We start from the raw sequence: 11,259 nt of genomic DNA, 5'->3' as shown, positions 1-11,259 counted from the left end.
CAAAAACCTATTTTTAAGTAAAAGACATGGGAGAGTAAAGGAAACACAAAAGCCAGACTGGCCAATCAGTAAATACTTCACAGTTACAGGTGGAACCACAGAAGCAGGAACGAGACCATGATTGGAACATGCACAGTACATGAGGAGAGCTTACAAGATTGGTCAGGGCCTTCCAACCAAGGCCGGTCAGGATGTGATTCAGGATCATGACCCCAAGAACAAGACATCCAAGCAGACCCCTAAGGGAGACTGCCCCTCCCTGGGCAGGGCAGGGGTGGAGGTAATACACTCCACTGGCACCCTGCCTGAGGTTAATACTGTGTACATCCCTTGTTAATTGTCCGAAGAAATTCCAAGCTCAAAAACCAGACTCTGTGATGGAGTTAATTCTGTCTCTGATCCTATAGGACAGGGCAAACTTGCCCCTGGGGGTTTCTGAGACTGGAACTCTTTCTGGGAGTAAAAAGCCGCATCTGTCTCCCAAGGAGCAGCTGGTGGCTTTAAACCGCTGACCTTGCAGGTAGTGACCCAATGCATAACCACCAAAACCAGGCGAGGCTGAATTCACATGGGAACTCTGAAATTGGATTTTGGCTTTTCACTGTTACCCATAGACTTCTGCAAACAGAGCTCAGAATATAAGCTCAATACAGCTCGTTGTGAGTTGGAATCAACTTGATGGCAGTGAGTTTTGTTTGGGGTTGGGTTAATACAATTTCATTTGACTTTGACACTTGAAGGACAGCATGGTAGTGTTATACTACATCATTCAACGATTCAAAGTCTATACGGAAGTCCTGCTTGCCGCCCTGTAATGAGACAGGTAGCTTGCATCATCTAGTGTGACTGCGTTCCTAAACTAGCCTCAGTACTGCCCATCCTGCCCGCGCCCCTAGCGAACTACAAAGGCCAGCATGCAGTGCGCGCAAGGGGCGGGGCCGGGAAGAGCAGCCGTCGCTCAAGACGTCACGTCCGCCTTGACGCTCGGTTCCGGGTCCCTCCCGCGGCGGCTGTGTGTCGTGTAGGTGGGAGGGGAGCGCCCGCGGTGTGGTGGGGTTGCGGGGCGAGGGGCGTGGAAGTGAGGGAGCCCCGGGGCTGGTGCCCCTTCGGTCTTTGACTGTAGTTCATCCTGTGTATCACGTCCCCACTTGTATCACGTCTATCACCTTCGACAGCGGGCCGGGCTCCTGTAGGCGAGTGCCTGGCTTGTGGCTGTGCAGCAGCAGCAGCAGCCCGCGGACCCCAGTGGAGACCCCCGCGGTGCCAATGCTTCCCAGGCTGTCTTCCGTCCTGTAACGGGCAGAACTGTGGTCTCCACCCTGGTTCCTGGGGAAGAAGTTCTTTTCTTCCGGGGGGCCGGGGAGACTTGCGGGAGTCCAGATCCTCTTCTGAGAAAGAAGTGGGTTCTTCAGTTTGTTGTAACTGATAGAAGATGGGGTCTTGTGGGCAATGCAATGCCAATTGTTTCATATGGAAAATTTAGCCCAAAATCTACAAGGAGGTTGATTGGAACGCATCCCGTGTATCAGAACATTAATTCCAACGGAGTTGCGTGTTCATTCACAATCAGCTTCCTGAATGAGAAGTGCGGGTGTATGCTGGGCTTTTCTGGCTGGCAAGTTGTGCCATCCTTGGCTGTTATTGTTTGGGATGTTTGACTTCTGGTTTAATTTTTAGATTGATGCCAGGTTATCTTCCTTCAGGAAATATGTAGCCTTGTGAAAAGTCCCTAGAAATAAAAAAACTCCATTTTAAACTAATTCTGTGCTCCGAGAAGGGTCTTCTGATCCCCAACCCCATAAAGCCTATTTTGTTTGATTTGAGATACCTACAACGGTCTATAGTAACAAACAGGTACTACTTTGAGATGTGCAGCAAAAATAGATATTAAAAGTGTGTTTGCTTTTTATGCAAAGAAAAGTGCACAATATCCTAAGATAAACCTTTTGGCTAACTTGTTAGGTATGAAAACCTCACCTGTTAGGTACAAACCCAACTTAAAAAACAGATTTGGGAATGGAACGCATTCCTAATCTGGGAGCTGCCTGTATATAATTTGGCATTTCCCTAACGTCCAGATCACATAATATCCTATTTCACAAAATGTATTCCGAATGTTAGTGACTGTATTTTTGACCACGATGACCAGCTATGATGGCAGACTGGCATACCACGATGCTGGTGCTCATAGACATGTCAGCCTCCAGACGCTCCTTGGGTCCCAACGAATAACACCTAGCCCCTTTTACTTCACATGGGTGTGTGTGTGTGGTGTGTGTGTGTGTGTCATGTGTAGCCACGCCCATCTCCCTCTGAAGCTCATCCACTAAATGGTTTTTCATACCAGGATGATCCAAGGAGCATTAGGAGTGGCGAGATTGGGAGAGTTTCCCGCAAAGTGTCTTCAGCCTCTTCTAGGCATGATCTGTATAATAATTGTGCATTCGTGATTTATGTGCCCATTGCAGCTCTTCCCACTCCCACCCCCTCTACCCTGCACCAGGCCCAAGGAGCTGAAGTCAAATCAGGTGAGGAACAATGTTAAGTGTTCTTTTTCATAGTAACAGCCACAGTTGATAAGCCCTGGTGCTATCCTGGGTTATGCATTCGGCTGCTAGCTGCAAACTCAGCAGTTCAAACCACCAGCTGTGCTGGTGGAGATAGCTCAGGCTTTCTCCCACGGGCCAGTTCACCCCTGCCGTAGGGCTGCTCTGAGGCGGAATCAACTCAGTGGCAGTGAGTGTCGTTGGTTTGCTTTTAATCACAGTTGATGTTATGCTGAAAATTGTAGCAAGCACTTTCAGAGGTATTATTTAATCTTACCATAACCCCAGTGGGTTCTATACTGCTGTGGTCTCAAACAGGTTAAGTCATATTCATCCAATACATTGATCTTGGCAAAGTGGGCATTAGAACCCAGAAAGCCTAACTCTCCAAAGCCCACCCTTTCTTAACCCCCAACGTTCTTTTGTAATTTGAGTGAAAGTTTACAAAGCACATTCGTTGTTCCCTGCCCCCCAACAATTGATACATGTTTCCTGGCATTCCTTGCAATCGCCTCAATGTAACTAACAGCCCCCTTTCTGCAGGCTGGGTTCCGTTTCCAAAACCCTGGCAATCGCCTCAATGTAACTAACAGCCCCCTTCCTGCAGGCTGGGTTCCCGTTTCCAAAAGCCCACACTTAAGCACTGCTCCTGGAAGGGAGGGGAAAGCTGCACTCCTACAGGGAGGAAATGACCTATTTCTCTGGGCCCTGTGCTTTGTAAAACGTGTAAGCAAAAGGGTTGCTTTGTTGATGGCATCTACGGGGAGTCGCTAGAGGGTGAAGAGAAGACGAAAATTAAAAAAAAAAAAAAAAAAAGACGAAAATCCCTGAAAGAGAAACGAAAACACCCCACTTTTCCAGAAAGATGAGCCTTGTGCTGTGAGGGCTGCCCCATGAAAGCAGAGAGCAAGCCGTCAGGCCCTGAGGTAGTGCTTCCAAGTGAGAGTAGCCCCCGGAGGATCTTTCAGTGAAGATGGAAAGGGGGAAGGGGGACGGCAGGAGAAAGTGACCCTGAGCGCCCGAGATAGAGGGGCTGCAGGACAAACGCAGGTGAGCGACATCAGAGACCGTCTGAGCTCCTGGTGCAAGGGGGGCACCTGGCACCGGTTCTCTGGAGGTTGGGCCCCTCTGATGGTGGTGGTTTCCCATCAGGGCCTCAGCGGAAGCTCAGACCATGTGGACTGCAGACGACATCGCCCGGCTGTGTTACACACACTATGGGACCCAGCTGCCCAAGCAAGGGAAGCCAGAGCCGAACCGGGAGTGGACGTTACTGGCAAGCGTGGTGAAGATACGGTCAACCCCCAGCCGGGACAGGGACGCCCCTGACCAGCCGGTGCAAGGTGAGGCTTCTTCCCCTCCCCAGCAGAGAGGGAGGAATGATGCGTTGCTAGACGAACCATGAACCCTCCGGCTGGTGCTAACAGAGAACACACTTGGCTGCTAGCTAACAGGTGTCTTAGAAGAAACATCTTCCGAAAGGTCACAATCGCAAACCCCACGGAACCGGCCTCTGCTCGGACACACATGGGAGGCGCCAAATGTTGGAATTGACTCTCCAGCACCTGGAGACGCTGGCACAGTCATAGACCATAGTGGGCACGGTGTAAACCATGCTATGCCCTATCCTCCCCTGCCAGTCAGGTGACCATGCACCTTCTGAGGGTGGGAGACCCAACTCCTCAGTGGTGGGGGTAGGGGGTAGGGTGGGAGCACGGCAAACCTCTGGAGGAACGAGCAGACGAATGATTCAGCCTGAGATCATACAGCCCGGGAATCATTCAGACCCGGAGAGCTCACTTCCTGCTTGTTCTTTTTCCCCTCAGTGACAAAGGAAGTTGTCTCCGTGGGAACAGGAACGAAGTGCATTGGCCAGTCCAAGATGAGGAAGAGCGGTAAGCACAGACCCAGGGCTCCGCTTTGGGAGCTGGTGCCCACATAGTCCTTCCCTCTTCTCTTCAGAGGAAGAGCCTAGACACCATCCTCTGGGAGCCAGAGCCACCAGGAAGTGTTCCTGAGGGAACCGAAAGCAGGCCAGGGTGTCCGTGCTGGAGCCCGAAGTCCCCTGGGCTTCACTGTCTGGTAGGCAGCAGGGCTGCAAAATAGCAGGCACAGAGCCCTAAGCGGCTGCTGGAGCCCCAGGAGGCCGCTCTTGATCCGGGTGAAACTTGTAGAGGCGCTTTCAGGGAGCAGCTTCCCCCCTTTCTCCTGGTGTTGCCCCAGGCATGACGAAGCCATTCAGCAAGAACAGAGACTGAAGTAGAAAAGGAAACCGGTTGGCCTGCTCAGTTAAAAGGGCATTCAAGCCCCAGGCGCACAAGTCTGAGGGCAAGACACTGTGGAAGCCTGGGCCTCTGTCCTCTGGAGAGAAACTCCCCGGAAATCAGTGGTTCTCAGCCAGGGTGCAGGTGGTGACGGGAGGGAGAGGGAGTTTTCTGAGGATGGGAATGGAATCTGAAAGTTCACTGTCAGCAGAAGTTCAGGGCAGATGGAAGGGAAGAAGCAGACCACTCTGGGCTGACTAGCCACCTGCAAACATACAGATGTACTAGGCCAGGTCCTGGGCAGCCCTGCCATCGCCACCCTGAGCTCTGGAGGTTAGATGCAGCGTGGCGTGGCAGGCTAAGTGTTGGGCTGTTAACCACAAGGTCGGCAGTTTGAACCCACCAGCTGGTCCACAGGAGAAAGATGAGGCTCTCTGTTCCATGAAGATTTGGCTTGATGGCATTGATTGAATGTGGGATCCTCACACAGGTTCCCTTCCCTCAAATCCAAAAGAAAACACCCAGATGTTGTTGTTTGGATCCTAGCTCCTCTAAGGATGTCTGTTTCTCCTGTCAAGGTTACTTGTTTCAGGAAACACAGGAGAGGAAGCAGCCTGAGCAACATTCCTATGACTTGTTGACTGGGGAACTGATGTGGTCTGTAAGCTTTCGCTCAGATGACTCTGAAAAGTTCACATTTAAACATGCTATGTCCTTTGCCTCCTACTCCTTTTGGAAATGGGGTGTTTGCCAGGACTTTGGTCAGCTTCAGGCCTGGAGACAGCTCACAGGTCCTGGGTCAGTCAGACACCTCACAGGTCCTGGGTCAGTCATGTCTTCAGATGCCCTTCCAATACCGGGCATTCCTCCTCAAGCCCCTGGGACCTTTGGTTCTGCCTAGACACAGTTTGGGTTGTCACAACTTTTGGGTGTGGGTGCTGTTGGCTTCCTGTGGTTTTGCTTGTAAGGACCAGGGATGCTGCTAACCCTCCTGGAGGACAGAGGACAGCCCCCACCACAGAGGGTCATCCAGCCCACCGTGAGGTGAGCAGCACTGCTGGCTATTAGTGACGGGTACTCGGCGACAACAGCCCCCCAGCAGCTGCATGGCTATCCCAGGTGCTGGGACAATGGTGGCGTCCTGCTTCTAACAATCAGGGCCTCTCCAGGCCATCTGTGCCTTCAGCTCGGGCCCTGTCTTTTCCACAGGAGACATCCTCAATGACAGCCATGCAGAGGTCATTGCCAGAAGGAGCTTCCAAAGGTAAAAACCACTGCCCCACAGATTGTGATCTAGCAGGTCTGGGGTGGGAGGTCCAGAACTTGCAGTTCTAGCACACTGGCAGGTGATACCAATTCTGTCCCAGGACCACACTGTCAGTGGTCCTGGTCTGCAGAAGGAGCCCAGGTCCAGTAGCAGGTTATGTGTTGGGCTGTGAACCGCAGGGTCAACATTTCAAGCCCACCAGCAGCTCTGAGGGAGAAAGAGGAGCCTGCCTGCCTGCTCCTGTGAAGAGTCAGTCTCAGAAACCCAGGGCGGGTGTGTGTGCAGTCGTGCTCTGTCCTGTAGGGGCGCTAGGAGTCGGAATCGACTGGATAGCGGTGAGTTTGACGTTTCTAGTGATCTGCACTGTGGTCCTCATGCTTCAGAACAGCAGGAGGGCCCAGACCCAGTAGGTGGCAGGGCAGTCGGAGAAGTTGCCTTTCTAGTAGGTGCCCCAGCAGTGCTGAAGCTGCTGGTTCAGGAACCAACCACGCTTTGAGGAATGCTGGTCTAGACCATTCTCATCATTCCAAGTCACTCCCAATCCCACTCAACTGCAGTATGCTTCCCGCCTCTCGCAGCATCTCCCAGTCAGAGATGTCCCTCTACCACAGGGGTCCGCGGCTCCTGATAACATCCTGCACCCACTAGGTACCTTCTCCATCAGCTCCACCTGGCGGCCTCCCTGGAAGAGGAGAGCATCTTTGTCCCAGGGACTCAGAGAGGACGGTGGAAGCTCAGACCGGACCTCTCCTTTGTGTTTTTCTCCAGCCACACCCCGTGTACGTATACCCCAGTCTCCGGATGGGTGTTATATTGTCTGTTTCCTTAAATGTTAGCCGGAGATGTGTTTCTCAAGAAAAGCTCCTTTGGCTGCAACCACTGACAGTGCTTTTTTCTGGTTTCCGTGAAACCAGTCACATCACTGAACGAGCCCTGGTGACATAGTCGGTTGTGTGCTGGTCAGCAGTTTGAAACCACCAGATGCTCCGAAGGAGAAAGATGAGGCTTTCCCCCACCCCATAAAGATAGACAGTCTCTGGAATCCACAAGGGCAGTTCTACTCTGCCCCGTAGGGTCACTGTGAGTCAGAATGGACTCAATGGCCCTGAGTTTGCTTTTTGGAATCACATCTCTACCAAAGGGAAGGGTGGAGTGAGCCGAGTTAACTTCACTCAGACTAATTCAGTGCTCAAGAGGAGCTCTGATGGGGTGAAATTTGGGGCTGCTAACTGGAAGGTCAGCAGTTCAAATCCCGCAGCTGCTCCTTGGGAGAGAGATGGGCAGTCTGCTTCCATAAAGAGTTACAACCTCCCAAGCCAGTGGATGGGGCAGTTCTACTTTCCTTCAGGGTTGCTGTGACTTGGTGTGAGAACAGTGGTTTTGTTTTTGCTTCTTAATTCATTTCTCAGAATGAGGCTTTTGGAAAGCTGCAGGCTGAAGCCCTACATGGTTTGAAACCACCCACGGAACTAGAAGTTCACAGTTCTGTGATTGTAACGTACTGTACACTGATATTTATCCCACTTATTCATTCTTTGAACAAAGATCCTTTCCTAGTCAGGCACAATGCTGTGTACTGGGCACACAGCGTGAGTAAGAGGATCACATCACCTACCCTGATGAGCTCTCTCAGGAAATGTAGACAGGCGTGGTTAGTCAGCATAGACTCTGCTGAATGCAGAATGACATGGGGACCATGGACTACACGGGGGAGGAGCATCAAAGTCATGCACACACACCCCTGCATGAGACCAATTCCTGTGACAGGAAGGTGAAACACACCTCCATCCCCCGACCCTCTTTACTGATTCCGACGCCAGCCCTCCCTCCCGAGACACTCTCCACATCTCTGCCCAGCTCAGCAGTGCGTGGTAGCGGCCGCACGGCACTCAGACCATACTCACCATTAGAGGGTTTATTAGAGAAGTTAGCAGGGTACAATTCAGGGTCAGAAGTGCTCCGGATACAGTTCTTCCAGACAGGAACACCTCTCAGCCATGTCCACAAAATACACCTCTCTCTGGTCCTCGGCTTCTCAGCAGTTTGGACACGGCTAGACAGCAGTGGGTTTACTATGCGCCCCAAGAGTTTGTTTCTAACAAGTTCCCAAAGGGTGCTGGCGTGGCAGCCCTGGGGACCTGACTTTTGAAAACCCCTGGCTTGACGGGTCTGTCCGCCCACAGGTGGCGATGCCTCCATCGTTCCAATGCTGGAGTTTGAGGACCAGCCGTGCCTCCCTGTCAGCAGAGAGCAGGCCCTCATGGCAGCTGTCGAGGTCAGCGGTAGCCTGGACACTCCAGAAAGGAAGAGGACAGGTGAAGCTCCTGACAGTCTGAGGACCAAGAAGATGCGGCTGGAGCCTGAGACGCCGGCCAGGGCGGCTACCAACGGTGTGACTCCCGCGCTGAGTTGGACCACACAGGAGAAGGACCCACCCCCGCCAACTGTCACCAGCTCTAATTCTGACACAGAAGGGCTGGCCCCCAGCAGGGCCAAGGTAGTGGATGTGTACAGAACTGGGGCCAAATGTGTACCCGGGGACTGTGGAGACCCAAGGCAGCCAGGGGCTGCCTATCACCACGTGGGGTTGCTCCGAGTGAAGCCAGGCCGGGGGGACCGGACCTGCTCCATGTCCTGCAGCGACAAGCTGGCCCGGTGGAACGTCCTAGGCTGCCAAGGGGCACTGCTGACACACTTCTTAGAAGAGCCCATCTACTTGTCGGCCGTGGTCATTGGGCAATGCCCTTACAGCCAGGAAGCCATGCAGAGAGCAGTGATTGGGAGGTGAGAGGGCACGGCAGCGGGGGGGCGGGAGAATGTGCCTGGAGAGCCTCCCACTTCTAAGCGTGTCTCCTCAGGAAACTGTTAAGGAAAGGATCCTCCTCAGAAAAGAAAGGGACCCCCCCCCCAAATAAATAAAATTTTAAAAAGAAAAGAAAGGGACCCACAAAACTACCCAGCCACAGGAGGAGGAAGGCAGTGAACGGCTTCTGGTTGAGAAGAGGAGGGGCGGAAAGAGGGTTTCCGTGTGCACAGAGCCGTGTGCAAGGTCAAATGAGAGCCTTTTGGTCTCAGTGTGTATGCTTCTAGACAAAGGCCCAGGAGGATGTGCCCCAAAGGGTTGCTCTCTTTTTTTAATCTCTCCCTCCACCCCCACCCCCCCAAGTATTTCATCAGGATTCTTCTTTTTAGGGGAAGGGGCCTATAGGGTTTTGTCAGGGATGATGACAATGTTCTGTGATGGTAGTACAACTCTGAGCACATAGTAAAAAGAGTTGAATTACACTCTGAGAGTGGGTGAGTGGTATGGGCGTGCGGATTACTACTCGAAAAAAGCTGTTGCTTTTAGACAAGAAAAGCAGCTCCGCGCAGGCACCATGGTGCCCTGGGTGCCCTGTGCTCTCCGTGCCGGGACAGTGAGCCGCCGGCTGGCTGCTCACCCCCAGACCAGTGAGTGTCAGGTTGGCACCTATTTTGCATGAAAGACACGAGAGAACAGGAAGCTTTCATGCCACTGGGTAAGTGTGGTATCTGAAAGGGTTCCCCAGGAAGTAGATGTCGGCACGTTGATGTTTCTTCCTTTGTTTGTTTGTTTGTTTTTCTCTTAAGCTTTTCAAATCTTTCAAAGCTGATTGACCATGTCCCAATTTAAGAACCCACTTGGGGGTTCGAGTTTAGTCCTAGAGTTCTCACTTCGGAAGGGCCTTCCCCCAGCCATGTACTCCTGCCTTGGCTTCTCCGGAGCGCCCACCTGCAAATCCCCTGCCCCAGTAGACAAAGACACATGGGGCTCGTGTTGCTATGAATACTATTCTGCCTTGTGGATAGGAATCCCTGGGTGGCACAAACAGTTTATATAGTCAGTGGCTAACCAGGTGGTTGGAGATTTGAGCCCACCCAGTGATCCCCTCCCAAACAGCAGCCTGGAAAACCCCGAGGTGCAGAGTCAGTCTGACATAGTGCATCAGAGTCTGCGGGCTTGTGGTTTGTGTGTCTGGTATGGCTATGCCACCTTTTGTCTCTGCATGCATCCGCGCGTGGACATTTGAGCAGTTTCCAGTCTCTGAAGCTTTGTGTACACAGCTCTTGTGTGAACAGAGAAGCGTGCTGAAACTCAGCCCACAGCCCGAGCTGCCCGTGGTTCTCTTCGAGGGGGCCGAAAGTGAATGCATTTCCCCTCACACCTAGGTGTAGCCACGTGTCAGCTTTGCCCAAAGGCTTTGGAGTCCAGGAGCTCAAGATAGAGCAGTCTGATTTGCAGTTTGAGCAGAGTCGAGGTGCTGTGCGGGTAAGAAGAGCCGACAGCCCAGGCCGGCTGGTTCCCTGTGGGGCAGGTGAGTGGGCATGGGAGGGCTTGTCCTGTGGAGCAGCCTGAGAGGGGTCGCCTCCCGCCAGCCTAAGCAGGCTTGTTACCAACCCAGGTCTTGAAACTGGCAGGGACCAAGTGAAAGGGGAAGGTTTACATCAGAGGAGCAAGCAGGGACCAATGCCACCAAGGCAAGCCCTGGAAAATAGGGACAATTGAATACACATATACCGGGAAGTTAATTGCGGAGGTTTTGAATATTCCGAAGAATAATCATGAATATGCATTGAGGTGGAGTTAGGATTCTTGGCCTGGAGTGGCTATTGGACTCCTTACTTCTACTTGTCCTGGTTGGTCTTGTGATGTCTTTCCTGTGACTTTGCTACGTGCCCAAAGTGCTCTTCATTCACCTGTGCAGCGGGCCAGATCTGGTTATAACCACAGACACTGACTTGCTGTGGTGGCAACAGGTTGTCAGGAGGGAAAGGGGGGCTAATTATAGACTATGTACAAGGTGCCCATTGTCCCACCCTGGAACAGTGTGGAGGCTCTTGAGTAAGCTGCTGGATTTCCAGGGTTCCACAGGGCTCAGTGGGTTATGGAGAGTCTCAGCCAGTATACCCCAGATGACCTCTGTCCTCCAGAGACACCCCCATTGGGTCACATCCCTGCTCTGTATGGCCCTGAACACTTTAACCTCTCCTGGTCTCTGTTCTACATATTCAGTTAAATGCAAAGAATGCCATTTATCAGGCTTGTTGGGAGCATTTACATGAGAACTCACACTTCCTGTATCCGCTGTGTCTCTGGCATATAACTGCAGTCCGATGATGGGTAGCTGCTAAAATGATCACGATGACTCACGAGCCACTTCCC

General features: G+C 52.4%; 1 protein-coding gene across 2 annotated transcripts in view; it reads left to right on the top strand.

The window, feature by feature from the left end:
- The first annotated feature begins 1,000 nt into the window (after nucleotides 1-1,000).
- ADAT1 (adenosine deaminase tRNA specific 1) overlaps nucleotides 1,001-11,259 on the top strand; it is a 19,564-nt gene continuing 9,305 nt past the window's right edge. The window contains exons 1-8 of one of the 2 annotated variants that reach the window (XM_004704787.2): nucleotides 1,001-1,021; nucleotides 2,469-2,528; nucleotides 3,699-3,889; nucleotides 4,373-4,441; nucleotides 6,020-6,074; nucleotides 6,726-6,856; nucleotides 8,261-8,861; nucleotides 10,266-10,411. In XM_004704787.2, coding sequence (XP_004704844.1) covers nucleotides 3,721-3,889; nucleotides 4,373-4,441; nucleotides 6,020-6,074; nucleotides 6,726-6,856; nucleotides 8,261-8,861; nucleotides 10,266-10,411 — 1,171 coding nt within the window. In that variant the 5' untranslated portion in view covers nucleotides 1,001-1,021; nucleotides 2,469-2,528; nucleotides 3,699-3,720. The remainder of the gene's footprint in view (nucleotides 1,022-2,468; nucleotides 2,529-3,698; nucleotides 3,890-4,372; nucleotides 4,442-6,019; nucleotides 6,075-6,725; nucleotides 6,857-8,260; nucleotides 8,862-10,265; nucleotides 10,412-11,259) is intronic. The other variant, XM_045293653.1, reaches the window with a different exon arrangement.

The sequence above is a fragment of the Echinops telfairi genome, unplaced genomic scaffold (assembly GCF_000313985.2).
Source record: "Echinops telfairi isolate 266 unplaced genomic scaffold, ASM31398v2 ScPeMD7_2291;HRSCAF=2852, whole genome shotgun sequence".
Classification (NCBI taxonomy): domain Eukaryota; kingdom Metazoa; phylum Chordata; class Mammalia; order Afrosoricida; family Tenrecidae; genus Echinops; species Echinops telfairi.
Note: the sequence above shows the minus strand (reverse complement) of the source record. Positions and strands in the feature narration are given on the sequence as shown.